General features: G+C 36.0%; 1 protein-coding gene across 7 annotated transcripts in view; it reads right to left on the bottom strand.

The window, feature by feature from the left end:
- DCAF6 (DDB1 and CUL4 associated factor 6) overlaps positions 1-24,785 on the bottom strand; it is a 143,632-nt gene that overhangs the window by 95,840 nt on the left and 23,007 nt on the right. For all 7 annotated transcript variants that reach the window (XM_032863047.1, XM_032863045.1, XM_032863051.1 and 4 more), the window contains exons 3-4: positions 15,293-15,385; positions 5,057-5,242 (exon numbers count right to left, since the gene is read on the bottom strand). In XM_032863047.1, the coding sequence (XP_032718938.1) occupies positions 5,057-5,242; positions 15,293-15,385 (279 nt within the window). The remainder of the gene's footprint in view (positions 1-5,056; positions 5,243-15,292; positions 15,386-24,785) is intronic.

A 24,785-nucleotide genomic window follows, 5' to 3' on the forward strand; every position in this document is an offset into this window, starting at 1 on the left:
CAAAAAAAAGCCCAGAACCAGATGGCTTCACTAGGGAACTTCAGCTACATTTAAAAAATTAACACCAAACCTTCCCAAACCCTTCCAAAAAACTGAAGAAACAGGAACACTTCCAAATTTATTCTATGAGGACAACTTCATCCTGATGCCAAAACCAAAGATACTAAAAGAACACAAAACTATAGACTATGCATCTGATGAATACTCAACAACATACCAAAAAACCCCCAAAACAACATGTCATAATGAAGAACAAAACCGTATGATCATCAAAACCGATGCTGAAGGGGCACCTGCGTGGCTCAGGGGTTAAGCCTCTGCCTTCGGCTCAGGTCATGATCTCAGGGTCCTGGGATCGAGCTCCGCATCGGGCTCTCTGCTTGCTCAATGGGGAGCCTGCTTCCCCTTCTCTGCCTGCCTCTCTGCCTACTTGTGATCTCTCTCTCTGTCAAATAAATAAATAAAATCTTTAAAAAAACTGATGCCGAAAAAGCATCTGACACAATTCAACACTCCTAACCCTAAGAACTCTCAACAAACTAGGAATGGAAGGAAATTACCTCAAGCGAATAAAGACCATATATGGAATCTCACAGTTAACATCATATTCAATGGCGAAACACTGAAAGTTTATTCATTAATACCAGGAACAAGGCACGAATGCCCACTCTTATCATGTCTATTCAATACAGTACTAAAGTTCTAGCTAGAGGAATCAGGCAAGGAAAAAAAAAGGCATTGAAATTAGAAAGGAAAAAGTAAAATCATTTGTTTGTAGATGATATGATCTTATATGTGGAAAACGCTAAAAATCCCAATACAAAATACTGTTAGAACTAATAAATGAATAGAGCAAAGCTGCAGGTTAAAAAATCAACACATAAAAATCACGTTTTTCTATACACAAACAACGAACAATCTGAAAAGAAAATTAAGAAAACAATCTCATTTGCAATAGCTATCTTCTACAAATCTATGGGATGGAGAACACACAAACTCTGTATCGATAAGGCATTCATACCTGAGATATATAAAGAACCCCTTCAAGTCAACAAGAACAAAAAAACAATCCAATTAAAAATGGGCAAAGGACTTCAACAGACATTTCTCCAAAGATATACAAATGATCAACAAGCACAAAAAGAGGTATTTAACATCCCTAATCATTAAGGAAATATAAATCAAAACCACAATGAGATATCTCCTCACACTCATTAAAATGGTCACTCTTGGAAAAAAAAAAAAAGAAAATAACAAGTGTTGACAAGAATGTGGAAAAACTGGAACCCTTAATGCACTGTTGTCAGGAATGTAAAACAGAACAGCCACTATGGGAAACAGTATGGAGGATCCTCAAAAAATAAAAAATAGGGGGCACCTGGGTGGCTCAGTCAGTGGAATGTCCAACTCTTGATTGCGGCTTGGGCTGTGATCCCAGGGTCATGGGATCGAGCCCTGCATCAGGCTCCAAGCTTGGCAGAAAAGTCTGGTTGAAATTCTCTCCCTTCCCCTCTGCGTCTCCCCCCTCTGCTCGTGCTCTCCCTCTCTAAAACAAATAAATCTTTTTTAAAAATTAAAAACAGAATTATCACATGATCCAGCAAACCCACTTCTGGGTATATACACCCAAAAAATTTAAAACAGGATTCCAAAGAGATATTTGCACCCCATGTTCATTGCAGCATTATTCACAATAACCAAGAGGTAGAAATAGCCCAAATGTCCACTGACAAGTAACGGACTGTACGGTGTATCTACATACAATGTAAGAGTATTAAGCTTTGGAAAAGCAGCAAATCCTGTCATAGATTGACATGGATGAACCTTGAGGACATTATGCCAACTAAAATAAACCAGTCACAAAAATACAAATACTCCATGAGGTATCCAAAATAATCAAACTCAGAAACATGGTAAAATGGAGGTTGCAAGGGGTGGGGGGTAGAGGGAATAGCAGAACTCTTCAGAGGACATAGTTTCAGCTTTGACAAAATATTCTGTTCCAACGATAGTGTGTATGTACTGAATAAAAAACCACCTTTGACAAATGGGTATATACTGTTAAAATGTCCCTATAGAGGATGCCTCTGTACGCTATTTGGGATTTTGACTTAATCACAAAAATCCATATGGAGAAAAAAATGTTTACTCCAACTTCATCCTATCACAAAAATCAAATCCAGGTGAATTATAAGATCTAAATGCAAAGACAAAACAATAAACTTTTGAAAAGAGAAAAAAGAGCATCTCCATAATCTCAAGATAGGAAAAAGTATTTTGACCAGAATACAGAAAGCCCTAAAAATAAAGAAAAAGACCAATATATTAGACAATATTAAAACATTTGTTCACCCAAAGACACCATTAGGAAAGTGAAAATATAGCCACAGAGTAGGAAAAGAGGTTCATATGCAGAAGAGATTAAGAAATTCCTGTAAGTCAAAAATGAAACAAGATGACAAGACCAATGGAAAGCTTAGGAAAGACATCTGAATAGGCACCTGACAGAAGAATAAACCCAAATAACCAACAAACATTGCTCTGAAGAGACGCACAACAGCAGCATCAACAGGGAAAGGCATTTGGAACCGTAAGACGACACTATGTAAGTTGCCAAAATTAAGAGACTAATAGTACCAATCGTTGGCAACGATGAGCGATAACAGGAACTCTTACATACTACTGGCAGGAACATAAGCTGTTACCAATTATTTTGGAAAATTACTTGGTAACATCTCTCTAAAATAAACAAGTACATGTCCTGTGACCAAGAAAGTTTACTTCTAGTATTTACCCAACGAAGTGAATGCATTTAGGTACTTAGACTCATGTAAAGGAATGTTCTCCAAATGGGAAATCAAATTTAAAATTTTCATCTACAGTAAAAGAGAGCCATCTGCCATGGTGCACTCACACAAGGGAATGCTATCCAGCAATGACCAGGAACGAATTACAGTTGTGCCCAGCACGGGTGAATTTCACAAATTACCAGAAGTCAGAAGGAGGGGGCTTCTGGGATACTTAATGCTTTGGTACTTCTTGATCTAGATAGCTGTTACACGGAAGGGTTTACTTTGTGATAATGTACTAAGCTATATGCTTACGACTTATGTACTTTTCCTATGTGTTTTGTACTTCAATTTAAAAACCAAAGTTCAGTAAGAGATGGAATAAGGTCAAATTCTAGTCAGAATTCCAGGAGAAAAAAAGCAGAGAAGCTAGAGAATAACCAAAGACCTAATGACTGCAAACTTCCCACATGTTTTCAAGATGCCAATTTCTCAGACCAAAAACATCAATAAATTCCAAGTATGACAAATAAAAAGGAAACTCAAACCTAACTACACTGTGGTGATATGAATGAAGGAAAAAAAACAGCAAAGAAAAATACAGTTAAAAGCAGCCAAGGAAAAGAGACAGATTAACTGTAAAGAAACCACAGTTAGACTGATGACCGAGTTCTCAACTTCAACAATGAAGTGAGAATACAGGAACATCACCCGAAATAAAGTGTCACACTAGATACCCAGCAAATATCCAGCAAAACAACCTTTGACGAATTCGTCTAAAATTCTTCATTTTCTGGAAAGAGATGAGAGGGAAGAAAATAATGAAGAAAAGAAAAGAATAGGAGGGGCGCCTGGGTGGCTCAGTCTTAAGCGTCTGCCTTCGGCTCATGTCATGATCCCGGGGGTCCTGGGATCAAGCCCCACATCGGGCTCCCTGCTTGGCAGGGAGCCTGCTTCTCCTTCTCCCACTCCCCGTTTCTGTTCCCTCTCTCGCTGTGTCTCTCTCTGTCAAATAAATAAATTAAATTAAAAGAAAGGAAAGGATAATAGGAAATGAAAATTGTTTCTATTACCAAACTCTCACTAAAGGAACCGGAAAGAACACACTTTAGGTACACAATGACCCTATACAGGCAATCTGTGGTGGAAGAGCCAAAGGTACTGGCAAAAATGTAGGTAAGTCTAAAGAAATACTAACTGAGGCAATGATAATATTTCATTTATGAGAGAAAATATATAAACTCAGAACAATATAAGCATATACAATTGGACAAGGGATGAAGACATTATAATGTCCTAAGGTGCTTTATTCAGAAGGGCAAAGGTATTTACTGATTAGGCTTTGTTAATTATTCTTCTAAAACACAAATGTCTATCCTCCCTGCAAGTAGCAGAAATAAAACAGGCAAAAAGCAAAATCCTCAGGCAATTTTAAAGGAAGGCAAAAAGACAAGGGGAAATATATACAGGATATTAAAAAAAAAAAACAAAACACAAACAGAAAATAGTAAGATAAACAAATAGATCCAAATATATTTTTACTCACAATAAATATAAATCGACTAAAATCTCTAGTTCAAAGCCAAAACTGTGAAAACATGAGAAAATAAAACGCAGCTACATGCTGTTACACACCAAAACACGAGGTTACCAGAGAAATGAAATTCAAACCATGGACAAAGATATACCAGGTTAAGAATGATTTGATGCAAAGAAATACCATGAGAAGATTCTGAAAGAGCATTCTGAAGGATAAGCAATTTTTCTGAACGAAGTTACATAGTATGATTGAGTCTTAAATTCATTGCACCTCACTGAATTCAACTCCGGGCTTGAGCTTATTAATGTCCTTTAGGAATTGGATTCTTTAGCCTGGTGTACTAGTAGTGTTCTTTCTGCCACAGGAACATTTGATAAGGATACATCAATGGCTTCATCTAAGACGGTGATAAAGTGTTTAAGAGGTTAAAGTCTAGAACACAAGCTTGTAGCACAGCACCAGAAGTATTTTCAAAGGCCGACAACTGTTTGCAATTACAAATCCTGTTACTATTAGATTTTATTTAACTTTACTCACAAGCCTATCAAGGTACACTTTCTCAAGTACTTTACTGAAATCTAGTCTGTCAATAATTTCTCTGCCTACATACAATGAGTGTTAGTTACACAAATCTACACATACGTCCTTACATAAAAACACACTTACATATATATATGTGTGTATATATATACACACATATATATATAAAACTATAGTAATACTGTACCTCATAGGTAGTTCCATAATGGCACGTAAATTGGCATTGTCTGTTGGTTTCTGCATCTTGATCAACATTAGTATAAAATATTACTCCATCCCCAGAGCAGGACACAATCTGCTTATCATTTGTGCATGGTAAGAACTTTGCACTAAATATATTTGCTCGGTGCCCTGAACGAATTGTTGTCAAAACCTAAAACACAGAGAAAAAGAGAAAAAAAGTTCTTGGTAATTTATTATTTCCTAGAAAGAAACATTCATATTTAATATAGTCATAGCTAGGAATAAATTCTCATTAATATTCTTATTATCTCAATAAAAAATTATCATTTGATTCCAAACTGATATAATTTTTTTCAAGATTTTATTTATTTATTTAACAGACAGAGATCACAAGTAGACTGAGAGGCAGGCAGGGACGGGGGTGGGAAGCAGGCTCCCTGCTGAGCAGGGAGCTCGATTCAGGGCTCGATTCCAGAACCCTGAGATCATGATCTGAGCCGAAGGCAGGGGCTTAAACTAATATAATTTTTAAAAAATCAGAATCTCACATATTTTCTTTTTTTCTCTCTGAGATGTGAAGAACATTAAGTACCATCAATAGGAACAGTGTTGTGAAAATTAAATATACATATTTCCATCTATTTGGTGTATCTAACTCATTTGTAAGATCTGGATATATAAGAAAGGACTATTATACATAGGAGGAGAGAGAAATAGAGCAAAGAAGATGATTTTCATTACTTTAAAAATATTTTCCTGTATTTCTCAGGTAATTGACTTCAAACAAGTTACTTTTAGAATTGGAGAGTAGGTACAGGGGTGGGGAGAAAAAAAGGACTATCCTAAACTTTTTTTTTTTAATTAAGATTTTATTTATTTATTTAAGAGACAGAGAGAGAGTGCGAGTGAGAGAGCACAAGCAGGGCTGCACCAGAGGGAGAGGGAGAAGCAGACTCCCGGCTGAGCAGGGCGCCCAGGGGGATGCTTGATCCCAGGACCCGGATATTATGACCTGAGCCGAAGGCAGCTGCTGAACCAGCTAAGCGACCCAGGCAACCCTCTGACGGACTTTTGAAACTGTTTACTAGATGATTTTTAGTTATTCCCTTCCAGGATAAAGACAGAAAAATAAACTAGATTTAAATGAATCATGAAATGGTAAGATGAAACTACAGCAGAAGTCCTAACATCTCCTTCCTGAATTGTATTTCTACACTGCAGGGCACCTGGATGGCTACTTAAACGTCTGACTTCAGCTCAGGTCTCGATCTCAGGGTCCTGGGATAGAGCCCTCCATCGGGCTCCCTGCTCAGCCGGAGTCTGCTTCTCCCTCTCCCTCTGCCATTCCCCCTGCTTGTGCTCCCTTGCTCACGCTCTCTCTCTCAAATAAATAACGTCTTTAAAAATAAGGACTAGAATTCCCATGATAGAAATAAAACTTTTAAAAAGTTTAAAATAAATATGTAAATATTTGCAACACATAGTGAAAATAAAGAACAAATCTCCCTAATAGTGCTAAAAATAGAGAAAGAAATTTAACAAAACCTGGGTTTTCTTTTCTGAGTAGGCAAAAGATCTGAATACACAGTTCACAAAAAGATACACAAAGGGCCTTTAAGAATGTGAGAAAACATCCAACATTGCTCATGAGGGAAATGCAAATTGAAGTTACACTGAGAAACTAATTCTCACTTTTCACACAGGCAAAAATGCAAGCCTGACAACACACTATGCGAATAAGCCTCCCAGGAAACAGGCTCTTTGTCATTTCTGCTGGGAGCACTAGATGGTACAAGACTAAAAGAGAGGAATTCAGCCGTACTTCACAAAACCACACGTGCGTTTACCCTTTGACCAAACAAGTCTATTTCTAAGAATTTACCCTTAAGATACACTTCCAACAATACAAGAGAAAATGCACAAAGTTATTTAATGAGCTATTCATAAAAGCAAAGCATGGGAGATTTATTGAATAAATCACGATATATCCCCCACATGTATGTCCAATGAAAATTTAATGCGGTGGGAATCTGATGTACTTTTAAAAATGTGCTCAAAGGAATAAGAGTATGTCAAATCATAAAGTTGGCTTTAAATGTCCCAACAAACAAATGGGGTAATTTAAGCACCAAAAAGTATTATCGGTAATAGATTATAATATATTAAATTTAAAAAAAAAATCTAAAATCCCAAGTGATCTTTTTCAAAAAAGTTGTAGGGACAAAAGAAATACCCTTATTTACAAAATAATGTCAATAAATGTTGAAGGAATGACAATTAAAAATCACTATTTTGGGGCACCTGGCTGGCTCAGTAGGTTAAACCCCTGCCTTCGGCTCGGGTCGTGATCTCAGGATCCTTGGATCGAGTCCTGCATCAGGCTCTCTGCTCAGCAGGGAGCCTGTTTCTCCCTCTTTCTCTGTCTGCCTCTCTGCCTACTTGTGATCTCTCTCTCTCTGTCAAATATTAATAAAATAAAATCTTTTAAAAAAAATCACTATTTTGTAACTACATTTTAACAACTGGTTAAGGCAAGAATCAACACCAAAACCAATATAAGAAAGGTTGTTATGAAAGGGGATATTCACAGGCTCAACATACCGCTTCACAAACAGCTTATTAATTGCAAAGGGTAAACATACCAAACAATGGAGATATCAAAGCTAACATTATCAGTAAGGGGATAAATTAATATCATGTACTACAATGTCACCTGTGGAGAATTCTTAGCTAAAATGTTTTAAATTGGGGCGCCTGGGTGGCTAGTGGGTTAAAGCCTCTGCCTTCAGCTCAGGTCATGATCCCAGGGTCCTGGGATTGAGCCCCGCATCAGGCTCTCTGCTCAGCAGGAGCCTACTTCTTCTTCTCTCTCTCTCTCTGCCTGCCTCTCTGCCTACTTGTGATCTCCGTCAAATAAATAATAAATAAAATCTTTAAAAATAAATAAATAAAATGTTTTACATTTTAATCTACTCATGAAAAAACAATCAAATCCAAATTGGAAAACATTCGATATAACAACTGTTCTTCTATATTAATACAACAGTAAAACAAGTAACATATTAATATCATGCAAGACCAAAAATTTGAATGAACTATCTTAAAGAGACTAAGGAAATATGACAACATGTGAAATGATGGATGGAGCTGGGACCGAAAAGGCATGGCAGTGACGAAGAACAGCATAAACCAATGAGAAAATCTGCATATAGACCATCTATGTTTTATGTGTGTTACGTGTGTACGTCATCAAATAGAAAATCTTATCTATAACAGCATATAGTTGACTCTCGTCTTGCCTGATAAGTCACTGCCAATACTGAATTAACTATTGAATCACTGCTCCTAGAGAAATGTGTGGTTAGGTTCCTTTCAGCCTCTTGCCACACCACCTTCCTCAATCAATACACAGCATTGTTTTATATGTTTCTCTTTAAAGACCTTATTTAATATATACTGTTGATTCATGAACATTGAACTCATGGCCAACAGCATTATACCTAAAAGAAGCTTATTTAACATTTTTTCTTCGTAAGAAACATCCCAGACTTCTGGTGCTTAGGAACACGAGATAGTACTTCAGCATGATACCTGGGGACGTTTTAAACTGTGAAATCATCAATTAAAAGTACAAAAATACAAAAATGCGACATGAAATATACCACAAAAAAGATACAGTATGCATAAGTCAGAGTGTCGTCTTGTTTATCTCAGCTGACAATGTGAGTGTTGACGTATATTGAGTGACTCGGTTCTTTTGCCATTCTGCTCCTGTGCATGGCCATGAAATGACCAAGAAAGCACAGCAAGTATTGACTTAGGGGTTAAATGTAAATTTCAATGAGTAGACAAATTTGCAAATATGAAATCCACAAGTAATGAGGATCAACTCCGTATTCAGTATTACATATTTTTAAAAATAGAATAATGCGGGGCGCCTGGGTGGCTCAGTGGGTTAAGCCTCTGCCTTTGGCTCAGGTCACGATCCCAGAGTCCTGGGATCAAGCCCCTACATTGGGCTCTCTGCTCAGCGGGGAGTCTGCTTCCCCCTCTCTCTCTGCCTGCCTCTCTGCCTACTTGTGATCTCTGTCTGTCAAATAAATAAATTAAATCTTTAAAAAAAAATAGAATAATGTTCTTGTTTTTAGTAGATATACACCAAGGCACTCATGAATGAAGTGCATGATGCCTCCAACTTGTGCTCAATTGCTTTAAAAAAAAAAAAATCTATTTGTGGATGTTCACTGTATTATTTTTTAAGTTTTTCCAAAGTTTTAAAATTTTAAAACAAAGTTAGGAAAATATATTTCAACTCTGTTTTGGGTTTGGCTTTAAGTATTTACTATATAACCCTAACTGCCAAACTCTTGCCAGAGACTGCCGTAACGAATGATAGCGTAAGTGTGGAGTGAGTATTAGCAGCCATTTACCTTGGCCACTTTGAATATATAAGTCGCCTCGTTTTATTTAAGACCTAGATTACAGGATTATGGCCAAAATAACGATTTGCTGAATATCATAAATTACCCCACAGTAAATCTTACATATGATGCACATATAATTAGGGTCAAATAAAAAAGGGAGGGGTGTTTTTTGCACCTGCATTAACCAAAACCAATGGAGAATAAAACTGAAATATTTTAAAAATTTAAAAAATTAAAAATTCCTCTCTCCAAGTGTAAGACACTAAGATCTGGAAGACTAAGTATAAAAAATAACTAAGAATAATTAATGTAAAGCCTTTAAACAAGATAGATCTCATGACCTTTATTTAACTCTGTCAGGTATCTTAGCATGGCTTACCAAGTAGCTAAATATATAACAGTCACTGTGTACGGTGTACGTATTAGTTTCTTCATCCGATAGACTTTTGTCTCTGCTTTAATCACATTCAGCAGACTTTATTCTTAACAGTTCATGATTTATCTCCATTTAACAGGTTTACGCATAGCTTCAGAAACAAAAGCACTCGATACACTAATACGTGTACTGACATATCACATATTATTCAAAAATTGATATGGATTTCTTTATTAAAGTAATCAAGATTTAAAGAGTAAACAGTTGAACCTCCTTCCTTTTGGACACATCTCGATTTCAGATGTTGTCTTCCAAACTTACTGCCCTTCCAGCGTTCTCCAAATTCATCACAATGGCAGCAGGATCCACCCACACGGCTGATCAAGTCAAAAACTAAAAAAGCACCCCCTTCCCTCATCCACTATAAAATAGCAAAATATATAAGATATATTTATATAAAATATATAAAATCCATCAGCAAATCCAGGTCCAAGACACATTCCAAACTAATTCTCATCACCTCAATGCCATTATCTTTGTCCAAACCACCATCTCTTCTCAGTGGGATTACTCAATGGAGTCCTATCTCCTACTTCTAATCTTACTCAAACTCTACCCTCCAAACAGCAGCCAGAGCTCTCTTTTAAAAATACAAATCACCTGTATGTTTAATACACTCCAGTGATTATTTCAGTCACACTAAAACGTAAATCCTTAATACTGCCTATCAAGCCTACTATCTGACCACTGCCTACCATGATAACTACATTCTGAACCACTCCCTTCCTAATTAATAGGTAATTGTTGGAAGAACAAGTACTCAGGTGCATACAATCAGTAATTCCAACAAAGGCTGGAATTTGTGTATAGTCGTCAATACTAAATCTATACAATCAATACAGCTATATATTCTACTGGAGGTAAATAGTGACGAGGTTGATCTTTTTAAAAATGATATGCACTTGGAAATGGTTATTTTTGGTAGCTGGATTTATTTTCTTATTTGTGCTTCCTTGAATCAATGTCTTAAAATACTTATGCAGAAAACATCTAAGAATAATGGTCTAGGGAGACAGAAGTTGGTAGAGTAACTTAACTGAAGATGTAACTGACATATTGTTAACTGGAATTAGTAATAAATGTGAATGTGAACGAGTTGTAACATCTATGACTTTACTGATCATCAGATTAATCTAACTGGCCAACTAGGTATCTCTTTCTTCTTTCAATACGTCACACACAATGTTTCTAAAACCTTAAGTTTGGGGCACCTGGGTGGCTCAGTCAGTTGGGCATCTGCCTTGGGCTCAGATCATGACCCTGGGGTCCTGGGATCTATTCCCACATACGGCTCTTTGCTTGGTGAGGAGTCTGCTTCTCTCTCTGCCCACCCCACTCATGTTCTCATGCTCTCTCTCTCTCCCCCTCTCACAAAAATAAATTTAAAATTTTAATTTAATTTTAAAAAGAAAACCTTAATCCTGGTCCAGGAATATCCAGATAGAAAATGTTGGTTCTTCAATCTCTTGGTAAAAATTACTCCTCTCTAAACCCAACCCATACCCCCACCTAAGGAATTAAATACAGAAATTCCTTGCCTTTCCTTTACTAATATTTTTTGGGCACCTACTATGTGACAGGTGATTTACCAAGTGTTGAGGAAACAAAAAAGAAAAAACTGTCACTGCCCCGAAGAAATTACTGTCTAATTGTGAGCAACATGTAAACAAACATAATATAATAATCTAATTATCTACAAAGTACAATGAGAACATAGAGGAAGGAATACCTACATTTGCCTAGGGCAACAAGAAAGGTACACCACCAGAGCTAAAAGCCAAGAACTGAAGAGTGGATTTAAATTTGCCAAGTAGGTGGGAGGTGCTCGCCAAAGCAGGAAAACATCCCATGAAGAGAAAACAGTGCAAGCAAAAGCACAGAGTAAAGAAACAACATCTTATGCTCTGAGAACTTAAAGGTAGCTGGCTAAAGCCGAATCAAAAAAAATCTTGCATATGTGGTCCACTCAGGCCTTCCTGTATATTAGATATTACAAGATAATTACCTTCCTTCAGTTTCATCTGTACCTTAAGGAGGTGGTCCTTTGCCGGGGGAAGGAGTGTCTCAGCATACTGTGGAGAGTCTGCTATAGGAATCAATACACTCCGTACTTGATTTGGGTCCTGAGCTTTGTTTCTGTCTTACCTTGACCTTCAAGGCCATCAAGACTAAAGTTTATACATGCTTGGATTGACAAACACCTTCAGGGAGAAAGTGGCTTTAATGCTCACTTCTCTGGACTTACCTTTTCCTTCAATTTTGGACCGATAATCCCTTACTATTAAGGCAAGTTACTTGTTACTTTTACAACAATTTTTAAAGACTTTAATCAAGAATATTTTAGTAGTTTTCAATGGGAGGATTGGTCCAAATAAACTAGACTATAATTACTGGAAAAAGAAACTTCTCTCTTATATTTGAGACATACTATATATAAAATTAGGGTATGTTACCATTAATAAGGAACAGCTCAAATCTCTTAACTCTATAAAAAAAAAGTGTTTCAAAACTTTTATTTGCATTCAATTAATCTTTCCATGTATTCACAGAACCTAAAAATAAAGTCAAACTTTAAGAACAGGTCTTTTTGATTCAGGATCACTTTCTTTTCCTATGTAATTATCTGTGTTTTAAAATTTTTAAAAATATTCCTATGTGATAGCAAATTTGGATCTAATAAAACCAGTATGTGAAAAAGATAAAGTCTTGTCATATTTAAACTCTTTAGGAGTATTATTTAATTACTCACTTCTTAAAGTGGAAAAGAGAAAGAGTAATCACTTTTCAAATATACATTCTATTGGGAACCACGCATCAAAATGAATGTCCTCTTTTTCCAAAAAATAAACAAATAAAGATGAAACAAGATTTTTAAAAAGTTATTCCATTGGGTATAGTCACAATATAACTGAAAGCAGGGATTTGGAGAGATATGTGTACATCTATGTTCATAGCAGCATTATTCATAATATCAAAATGGTAGAAGTAGTAACTCAAGTGTCCATTGAAAAATAAACGCAAGGAGGCACCTGGGTGGCTCTGTGGGTCAAGCCTCTGCCTTCGACTCAAGTCATGATCTCAGGGTCCTGGGATCGAGCCCCGCATCCGGCTCTCTGCTCAGCAGGGAGCCTGCTTCCCCCTCTCTCTCTGCCTGGCTTTCTGCCTACTTGTGATCTCTATCAAATAAATAAATAAAATCTTTAAAAAAAAAAAAAAAGAAAGAAAAATGAATGGGAAAAAATGTGGTATTTACACACAACAGAATATTGTTTGGCCATAAGAAAAAGAAAATCTGATATATATTGCAACATGTCTGAATGTTAAGGGCATCATGATAAATGAAATAGTAAGAAAAAGACAAATATTATGTAAAACTTTATATGAGGTATCTAGAGTAGTCAAATTCATGGAGGCAAAAGAGGTGGTTGCCAAGGGATGGGAGGAGAGAAGAAAAAGTAGTTATTGTTTATTGGGTACAGAGTTTCAGTTTTCCAAGATGAAAATAATTCTATACCTGGATGTAGCCATAGTATCAACAATGTATATATACTTAATGTCACTGAACATAATTACTAAAAATTATTAAGATAGTTAATTTTATGGTAAGTGTTTTCTACTACAGCCTTTTGTTTTTTTGTTTTTTAAAGCGTGAAGCACTGCATCTTTTCAAAAACACAAAGACTATTCCTTTGGTGTCTACTCAACTACTATGAGTACTGTAAGCATTAAAATTCTGATAGTGATAGTCAAAAAGCATTCCACATATACATCCTTCCAGGAAATTTCCTCTACTGTAAGGAAAAAGTTGTCCTAGTACAATAGAATGATTTATAAGAAATATATCTTTGGTCATCTGGATGACCAAAGATATATTTATGACTATATATATATATATATGAAATATATATATATATATATGGTGTTCATATAGTCTTTTCATATATATATATATATATATATATATAGCTGACATATATATAGAGAGACCATATATATATATGGTCTCCATCAATAATTTTTGAAAATGCTTCAGAGACAAGGTGAAATGGGTGTCTCGTTATTAATGAAGATGACTTTTGAACCCCACCAAAGGCTAGGGACTGGCTGCCAGAAGAAGCAATCCTGAGATTGGAGAGTTGGAACACAGGAGGGGAGAGGGGCTGGAGGTTGAATCAGTTAGTGACCAAAGACTTTTATTCAATCAGGACTATGTAATGAAGCCCCCATAAAAACCCAAGGGGAGGGGCACCTGGGTGGCTTGGTGGGTTGGAGCCTCTGCCTTCGGCTTGGGTCATGATCCCAGAGTCCTGGGATCAAGCCCCACATCTGGCTCTCTGCTCAGCCAGGAGCCTGCTTCCTCCTCTCTCTAGCTCTGCCTGCCTCTCTGCCGACTTGTGATCTCTGTCAAATAAATGAATCAAAAAAAAAAAAAAAAGAAAAAGCCCAAGGGGACAGTTTTTTTGGCCTTTTGCAGCGCTTCCAAACTTGGGGAATCAGAAGGCTTTCATGTGCCACTGATCTAGGCCCTAAGCTCCAGGCTGGAATCGGGTAGAGGCTCCTTAAAAGACCTAGTAATTGCAGACCTAACACAAGTAGGATTTGAAAATACCAAGTTTCCCTCTGCTAAGTCAGGACAATTAGGTAACGCTATCTCTGAAATAAAATTATGATCTGTCTTTTAATCAAGGATATCTTCAATATGAATCTCATTCAGGATAAAGGACTACAACATTTATTTAAAAATCTTAACTGTTTAAATGTGGAAAAATAAGAAATATGTGAATAATTTATTCTGTAAGATTGTTACTATTAAATAACAGTTTGGTCTGCCAATCAAGTTCTCACTGATACAAAAATAGATGTATAGTGTCTCCATATACAGAGAAGAAGAACCAATAAAAATCAGAACATAATTCTAATTACATAATCCTAAAACTCAAATGATTATGCCAGCTTAAGGTATTAGGTATCATGAATCATTTCACTAGAACCTAGATACTGTTTTTGCAAACTGAATAAATAATGTTTCTTAAACCACTTAGCTGAAGGGTAGATTTTGTGAGCATGAAAGAAAAATATAATCACATTGACTTTTTTCCCCTTAAGAATTGGTTTACTGAGATAATGATACTTTTGGCAATTTTACCTACATGAATAAAATGAAGCATATTTAAATTTGCTAGAGTCAAATGCTAGGTGAAATCCACTGTTTTCCTAAGAAGATTAATGGGTAGGCATGATTTAACTTCCAAATTACATAACTACTTTGAGCAAAATAAGGATATTCTATTACAAATGTCCATCCCATAATTATTTACAATTTCTTAATTTCTAGCTTAATTTTTCTCATTAAATTACAAATCTTTTTAAGCCACTTTACCTTTCTGCTGTAAGGATTACTAATTACTAACTTGGTGTCATCTGAGCCAGATAAAATATATTCTCCAGTCTCATTCCAACAGATTGTATTAACCTAAAAAGAAAGCAAAAAATAAATTTAAGTAAACTGGACATATAAACAAGTATGCTATCTTTCAATTAACTGATGATTCAAAATTTATATCACTAATAAAATCGTGTTCTCGTAAGGAGTACTTACCAGTTAATCTATAGAAAATATATACTGTCATTTAGCAAACACAGTATTCTATAAACTCACAATGAAATGTCTGAATTGTTAAGTTTCATTGTTTAAATTTACTTTAATTAATTCATTTTATACCCAGAGACACAACAAGGCCATCTTAAAAAAAAATTTTTTTTTTTAAAAGAACTCACTACAAAGCTATAGTAATCACGGCTGTATGGTACTGTCATGATCACAGACATATAAATCAATGGAACGGAACTGAGAGTCCAGAAGTAAACAGTTATGTTCAAGTAATTTTTGACAAGGGGTCCAAGACCTTTCAATGGAGAAAGAGTATTTTTTCAACAAATCATGCTGGGACAACTGGATATACTCAAGAAAGGGAGACTATATACAAATATGAACTGAAAATGATCAAAAATCTAAACGTAAGTGCCCAAACTGTAAGACTCTTAGAAGGAAACATAGGTATCAATCTTTAGGTTTACAATAAAAAAAAAGAAGAAGAAAATAGTAAGAGTTGGCTAGGGTGTCAAAAAATCGGAACGCTAACACAGTGCTGATAGGAATGAAGAACTGTGTCCCTATTTAGACAGTTTGGCCCTTCCTCAAAAACTGAAAGCCCATGACCCAGCATTTTCACAATAAGGGATACATCCAAGAGAACTAAACACATGTATCAAACAAAAACCTGTACACAAAAACCCACGGCTGCATTATTCCTAAGAGCTAGAAGTGAAAGCAATCGCAACATTTATCAGCTAAAGTACGGATAAACAAAATGTGACTATGCATTTGCTCATAACAAAATACCCATAAAATAAAATATTATTCAGCCACAAAATGAAATCATGATACATCCTGCAACATGTAAATACTTTGAAAACATTATGCTGAGTCAATGGAGCCAGTCTGAGAGGCCATATATTTTATGATTCCATGTATTTTGAAAGTCTAGACTAGGCGTATCTGTAGAGACAGAATGTAGATTAGTGACTGCCAACAGCTTGGTAGAGGGGGAATGGGAGTGAATGATAACTGGTATGGACTTTTTTTTCAGATGGTGAAAATATACTGGAACTAGACAATGGTGATGACTGTACAACTTTATGAATACACTAAAAAAAAAAAAACACTGAACCGCATACTCAAAATCTCTAAAAACATTTTATGATAAAGGAACTGTATCTCAATTAACAAAAAAGACTTCCACTTTTAGTGAAGGCAGATTTACTATTCCATCTGAAACAACTAAAAAACAGAATACAGTCTTTTTTTTCCTTAAGATTGTATCTGTTTATTTTTTTATAGAACACAAGTATGCATGCACAAGAGCAGATGTGGCAGAGGGAAAGGGAGAAGACATTGTCTCAAGCAGATTCTGTGCCTGACATGCAACTCAATCTTACAACCCCAAGATCACAACCTGAGCCGAAATCAAGAGTTGGATGGTTAACCTACTGAACCCTAAATATTTTTAAGTACATAAAAAATATCTACAAATACAGAAAATATTTATGGGCCATAAAACAAATCTCAATATTTTTAAAAGATTTCAAATACAGAGTATATTCTCTGACCAAAATGGAATTAAGTGAAAATCATTAACAGAAATATTTGGAAACTACAAAATAACAAGATATCCAAAAAAGAAATTACCCAATAAATTAGGAAGTATTTTGAAATGAATGAAAATGAAAGCACAACATAACCCAATTGATGGGTTGCAGCTAACTCTGAACTTGGAGGGAAACTTATAGCACTAAAATACCAATATTAGAAAAGATAAAAGTCTCGTATCAATGACCTCCGTTTCCTCAGAAAACAAATGAAACCCAAAGTCAGAAGAAGATTGGAAATAATGAGTATCAGATCAGAAACCAAGAAACAACAGAAAACAGAAAAACAGGAGAAAAAAATACACACACAAAAACACTAGAAGCTGGTTCTCTGACAAGACAAATACAACTAATGAACATATAGCTTAACTAATCAAGGAAAAAAAGGGGGTGGGGGAAATATACCACCAACATGAGGAATGAGAAGGATAACATTAATCACTAATTACATGTTCTACAATACCTGAACAGTAACCGGCAACCTTATGCCAATAATTCAACAATGTAGATAAAAGTGACAATATCCCTGAAACACACATGCTAAACAAAATTTACTCAATACTTAGTCTATTTTTATTAAGGGATTGCAGTTAGGATTTTCCACAAAGAAAACCAGGCCCAGGTGGGTTTACGGGTGAATTCTGCCAAAACATTTTTTTTTTAAAATAAGTAATGAGAATTCTGTACTATAGCTTCAGAAATTTAGAGAAAATATAAATACTAGAACTAACAAGTGAGTTTGGGAAGTTTGTGAGATACAGATGAACATGCAAAATTAAGACAGGACAGAGAATTAAAACCACCACATGGTATCACCAGATATCAACTAAAATGACTAAACATTTTTTACACTTGATCTTTAGCCAAATGGCAGAGAAGGGATCTCTAAATGTTTTTTAAAAATTATTACATCAGATCTAAGGGGAGGAACAACAAAAACAGTAGCAGCAGACTTCAATACCCCATTTCCAACACTGGGTAAATCACATAGACAGGAAATTAGTAAGGAAACATTAGAACTGAACCATACTTTAGAGCATATGCAGAACAGTCCATCGTCCAGGAGCAGAGAGACATTCCCCAAGTGCACGCTGAACATTCTCCAGGGTAAATCACGAGAGATCACAAAACAAGTATTAGCAAATTTTAAAAGAATTAAATCATACTGAGTACCTTTCTGACTACAACGTTAGAAGACCAGAAAGTAACAGCAGGGAAACTGGAAATTTCACCAACATGTAGAAATTAAATAACATATTCTTGGACAATCTGTGTGGGTCCAAGAATAAAAAAAAAATTGAAATAAATGAAAATAGAAATAAAACATATGGGATGCAGCAAAAGCAGTTATAAGCAGGAATTTTACAGCAAGAAATGCCTACACTAAAAAAAAAGAAAGGTCACAGATAAGCAAAAGAACTTAACACATTAATGAAAGAAACAAACTAAGGCCAAAATTAGCAAAAGAAAGGAGACAACAAAGATCAGAGCAGAAATAAATGAAAAAGAGTAGGAAAACAGAAAAGACCAATGAAACTAAAAGCTAGTTTTTTGAAAAAATAAACAAGATTGACAAACCTTTAGGGAAAAAAAAAAGACCCAAATAAATAAAAAATTATAAATGAAAGAGCAGATATTACCATTGATGCCACAGAAATGCAAGAGTGTAAGAGAATACACTGAACAGTTATACACCAATAAATTAGACAATCTACTAGAAACATATAACCTACCAAGACTAAATCACAAAACAAAATTAAAAATCTATTCAGGCCAAAAACAAGTAATTTTTTTTGTTTGTTTCTGGAAACTGAATCTGTAATCAAAACCCACTGAAAAACAACCGAAAAAATTAGAGTCACCAGCTCTTTACACTCTCTCAGAGATCAAATAGCAGTGGAAACTCATGGGTGATGTTTTTAGTGCTGAATTCAGGCATTTTGATAGTTATCCTCTCATACATTCATTTTCTGTTCCTCTTCCTATACAAATGGAGAGCAGGCAGGTCTCTTTTTTCCGCTTCAGGGGCTTTAACCATTTACCAAACATCTGAAGAAGAATAAACACCAATCCTTCTCAAAATCTCCAAAAAACTGAAGAGGAGGGTACATGCCCAAACTCATTTTCTGAGGCAAGCGTTACCCTGATACCAGAGCCAGGTAACATATTACAAGAAAAGAAAACTACACGCCAATATTCCTGATGAATACAGATATAAATATCCTTAACAAAATACTAGCAAATCGAAATCAACAGCACACTAAAAGGATTATACACCATAATCAAGTGGAATGTATCCCTGATACAAGGATGATTCAGTATACACAAATCAGTAAATGTGACAGTCCACATTAATATAAAGAACAATAAAAATCACACGATCATCTCAATGTATGCAGAAAAAGCATGTGACAAAATTCAACATCTTTCATGATAAAAATTCTCAACAAACTGCAAACATATCTCACCATAATAAAGGTCAGATATGACAAGCCCACAGCTGACCTCATACTCAATGGTGAACAGCTGAAAGCTTTTCCTCTAAAATCAGGAACAAGGAAAGGTGAACAACTCTCGTCACTCTTACTAACATAGTATTAGATCCTGTCCAGAACAATTAGGCAAGAAAAAGATAAAAGACATCCAAACGAAATGACGAAGTAAAACTGTCTCTGTGTGCAGATGACATGATCTTACCTATACAACACCCTGAAGACACCACCAAGAACTGTTGGCACTAATAAATGAATTTAGTAGTTTCAAGATACAGAATCAACAAACAAGTATCAGTTGCTTGTCATGTCTACATACTGGCAATAAACTATCTGATGCTGAGCTACAATTGCATCTAAAACAATAAAATACTTAGGGACAAATTTAACTGAAGAGGTGAGAGATCTGTACACTGATCTACACACTATTGATGAAAGACAATGAAGAAGACACATATAAATAGATAAGCCAAGTTCATGGACTGGAAAGCTTACTATTATTAAATGTTCACACTACACAAAGCCATCTATGGACTTACGGCAATCCCTTATTTTTTCACAAAAATAGAAAAATACAAAACCCTAAAGTCTATATGGAACCACAGAAGACCCCAAATAGCCAAAGAAATGTTGAGAAAGAAAAATCTGAAGGCATCATACCTCCTGAGTCAAACTATATTACAAAGTTACAGTAATCAAAATAGTACAGTATTGGCATAAAAACAGACACAGAGACCAACGGGACAGAATACAGAACCCAAAGAGTAACTCAAACATATAGGGTCTATTAATTTACAACAAAGGAGCCAAGAATACTCAATGGGGAAAACACAATCTTTTCAATAAATGTGTTGGGAAAACTGGATGTTCACAAGCAAAATAAGACAAAATTAACTTGAAATGGATACAGTACTTAAACATAAGACCCGAAACTATAAAACTCTAGAAGAAACAGAGTGAAAAACTCCTTGACCTTGGTCTTTGTAGTGCCCTTTTTTTTAATTTTTTTTTTTTTTTAATTTATTTGACAGACAAAGATCACAAGCAGGCAGAGAGAGAGGAGGAAGCAGCCTCCCTGCTGAGTAGAGAGCCCGATGCGGGGCTCAATCCAGGATCCCGGGATCATGACCTAAGCCGAAGGTAGAGGCTTTAACTCACTAAGCCACCCAGGTGCCCCTTAGCAGAGATTTTTTTTTTTTTTTAATAACACCAAAAGTGCAAACAACAAAAGGAAAAATCAAATTTGGAAGCTTTGGCACAGCACAGAAACCAGTAAGAGGAAGAGGAAACCTACAGAATAGAAGAAAATATATGCAAACCATATATTTGATAAGAGGTTAATATACAAAATATATGAAGAGCTCATACAACACTGTTAACAACAACAACAAAAACAACAAATAATCAGATTTAAAAATGGGCAGAAGACCTACATCAACACTTTCCAAAAGTATGCACAGCCAAAAAGCAGATGAAAGGTGCTCACCATCACGCATCAGAGGGAAATGCAGATCAGAACTACAGTGGCACATCACTTCACACCTACGAGAATGGTACCATCAAACAGACACGACAAGAGAACAGGTGCTGGGGGGATGTGGGGGAAAGGGAGCATCTGTGCACTCGGGTGGGGCTGAAAACCGGTGCAGCCACTGTGGAAAACAGTCCAGAGGTTTTCAAAAACTTCAGCATGAAACTATCATATGACCCAGCAATCCTATTCTGGGTGTGTAACTGAAAGAAATGACATTGTTATCTTGAAGAAATACCTGTACCTCCCATGTTCACTGCAGTACTATTCACGACACCCCAGACAGGGAAAGAACCTAAGTGTTTCTCTATGAAGCAATGGACAAAGGAAATGTGGTATATATAGGAGATGGAATATTAGTCATATAAAAGAAGGAAATCCTGTCATTTGCTCCAATATGGATAAACCCTTAGGGCCAGACAAGAATGCCAAACTGTCTGATATCCCTTACATGTGGAATCTAAAAATACCCATTTGGTAGAAACAGGTAGAATGGTTGGTGGCTGCCAGCAGCTAGGAGATGAGCTGCTGCTGAAAAACCACAAACTTCCAGTTACAAGATGAGTTCTGAAGATCTAACGGGGATCTATGTACCTATATATATCTAAAGTATGAGATGAATAAATTCTGGGGCTATAATGTGCAACATGGCTGGTGGTTACATTTAACACTATGTTGTATACTTGAAAGATGCTAAGAGAGTAAATCTAAAATGTTCTCACCACTACCAGCCCAACAAAACAGTACTATATGAGGCAATATATGTGTTAACTAACCCTACTGCAATCATTTCACAACATATCTGTGTACAAATCATCACGCTGTATACCTTAAACTTACACAATGCTGTAGGTAAATAAATCTCAAGGAAGATGGAAAAAACCAAAAAGATATCTAAAAAAACTGTAACAAGTAGTTGTACATATTAGGGAGCAGAAAGGAATGGGAGAGATAGAAACAAGGGTGGAAGCCATTTTTTATATACTTTTAAAAATAATTTATTTTTATACAATGAGAAAGTACTACCTATTTTTAAAATTAAATGCAAGATAAAAATAAGGACAACATGTTTTAAAAATAGTGTGAAGGCAGAAAAAAATATGGTTAAGCTTGCAAGAAGTTTACTTTCCACTCATCCTTAGAAAAATATTTTGAGAATATACTCAGTAAAATCTGAAAGTAAATTTAAAAATGAGAAGACACAGAATCCACAGCTTGCAAAAACTTGAGAATATCATAAAGGCAATTGTCCATTATGGGAGAATCCATCTGAAATTAATACTAGAAAATTCTCCTTTGGGCAAGGAGGAAGATGTGACCTTAGATCTTTAAAAAAAGACATGAAGGCTAACACATAATACACACTCTGCCTCCTCAATCATAAGTGCCACATATGTACAAGGCACTTCTCCTGACACTAGATAAAGTAAATAAATTTCTAAAGGTATTTTTTTGGCCCACTGTTCTGGGGCAGGTGTATATACTATGAACAAATAAATAAGTGTGTTTGTATAATTATGATGTCAGATAGTGATATGCACTGTGAAGGAGAAAAAAAAACAGAAGAAAAAAGATACTGATCAGAATGGGGAGCTATCTGACTAGGGCGGTCAGGGAAAGCTTCTCTGATAGGTAACATGGAGGCTAAATGAAATGCAGAGGTGGGCTTTACAAATATATGGGGTAAGAGAGTTCTGAATAGAAGGCATAAAATACCTAAGGCAAAACTGTACTTGGTGTATTTAAGGAACAGCAAAGAAATGAGTGTGACTGGAACAAATAAGTGTAACAGCAAACACAGTAAGGGATGAAACGGGAGAAGAAGGCAAGTGCCAAATCATAGGGCTGGAAGCAATCAGGTCTTTGGGTTTACTATAAGTAAGCTGAAAACCCACTGGAGGGTTATGAGCCACTGAGTATTATGAACAGATGACATATCACACAGTTTTCTTTATACATTTTCTTTCCATCCTCTTCTTATTATGAAAGTTTAACAAAAATTAAGAAAGACTTATAGGCACTGTTTACTAAAAATTTTGACTTTTGCAGTACATAGACAAATTACAGAAGATGACCAGGATGACAGAATAAAGGGTACATGTAACTGACCTGAAGATATAAAAGTGTCCAAGCTGATGGAGGTGTGAAACAGAGATAAAAAGGTAGAGGGAAAGGGGCTCCGGGCTGGCTGAGTCAGTAGAGCACGCAATTTCAGGGTTGTGTGCTCCAGCCTCACACTGGGTAGAGAAATTAGTTAAAAATACAATCTTCAAAACATTTTGGTGTGTGTGCGCGTGTGTGTGTGTGCGCGTGTGTGTGTTTTAAAGATTTTATTTACTGGCGCCTGGGTGGCTCAGTGGGTTAAGCCTCTGCCTTCAGCTCACGTCATGATCTCAGGGTCATGGGATCAAGCCCCGCATTGGGCTCTCTGCTCAGTGGGGAGCCTGCTTCCTCCCCACCGCCCTGCCTGCCTGTCTACTTGTGACCTCTCTCTCTCTGTTGAATAAATAAATAAAATCTTAAAAAAAAAAAAAAAAAGATTTTGTTTATTTATTTGAGAGAGAATGAGAGAGGGAGAGCATGAGAGGGGAGAAGTCAGAGGGAGAAGCAGACTCCCTGCTGAGCAGGGAGCCCAATGGGGACTCCATCCTGGGACTCCAGGATCATGACCTGAGCTGAAGGCAGTTGCTTCACCAGCTGAACCACATAGGTGCCCCTAAAAATAAAATCTTAAAAAAAAAAAAAAAAAAAAAAAAAAAGAGGATGAAAGAATTAAATGTCTCTCTTACAGAATGAAGGTTCAAAAGGCATTGTCTCTAAATGGCAGACAGACAAAAGGATGTTTTTGTATATTGTTTAAAATTCAAGTGACCAGTGCAGAGACTAAGAACAGTAATATAAAAATTCTGAGAAGCCTACATTTAAGAAAGTAGGAGTTGTATAAGTAAGTTAAATCTTCCTCTATCACAGCAAGAACTCAATAGACAATGTTCAAAGTTGCGAAATCAAAAAAGACCAACAGAAAGAATTTTACACAGATTTCAACAAAGCAGGAAAGAATATCCAATGGAAAAAAAGCAGTCTCTTCAACAAATCGTGTTGGGAAACCTGGACAGCCATGCTTCTCCAAAGTATGAAAAACTGGACCATTTTCTTACCCTATACACAAAAATAGACTCAAGATGGATGAAAGACCTATATGTGAGACAGGAATCCATCCAAATCCTAGAAAACACAGGCAGCAGCTTCTTTGACCTCAGCCACAGCCACTTCTTGCTAGACATGTCTCCAGAGGCAAGGGAAGCAAGGGCAAAAATGAACCTTGGGACTTCATCAAGATCAAAAGCTTTTGCACAGCAAAGGAAACAGTCAACAAAACCAAAAGACAACCAAAAGAATGGGAGAAGATATTTGCAAATATCAGATAAAGGGCTAGCTTCCAAAATCTAAAAAGAATTTATAAAACTCAACACTCAGAACATAAACAATCCAATCAAGAAATGGGCAGAAGACAGGAACAGACATTTCTCCAAAGATCACATTCAGGTGGCCAACAGACACATGAAGAAACGCTCCACATCATTTGGCATCAGGGAAACACAAATCAAAACCACAATGAGATCCCACCTCACACCAGTCAG

This window comes from Lontra canadensis, unplaced genomic scaffold (genome assembly GCF_010015895.1).
Source record: "Lontra canadensis isolate GAN:19392208 unplaced genomic scaffold, GSC_riverotter_1.0 scaffold24, whole genome shotgun sequence".
NCBI lineage: Eukaryota > Metazoa > Chordata > Mammalia > Carnivora > Mustelidae > Lontra > Lontra canadensis.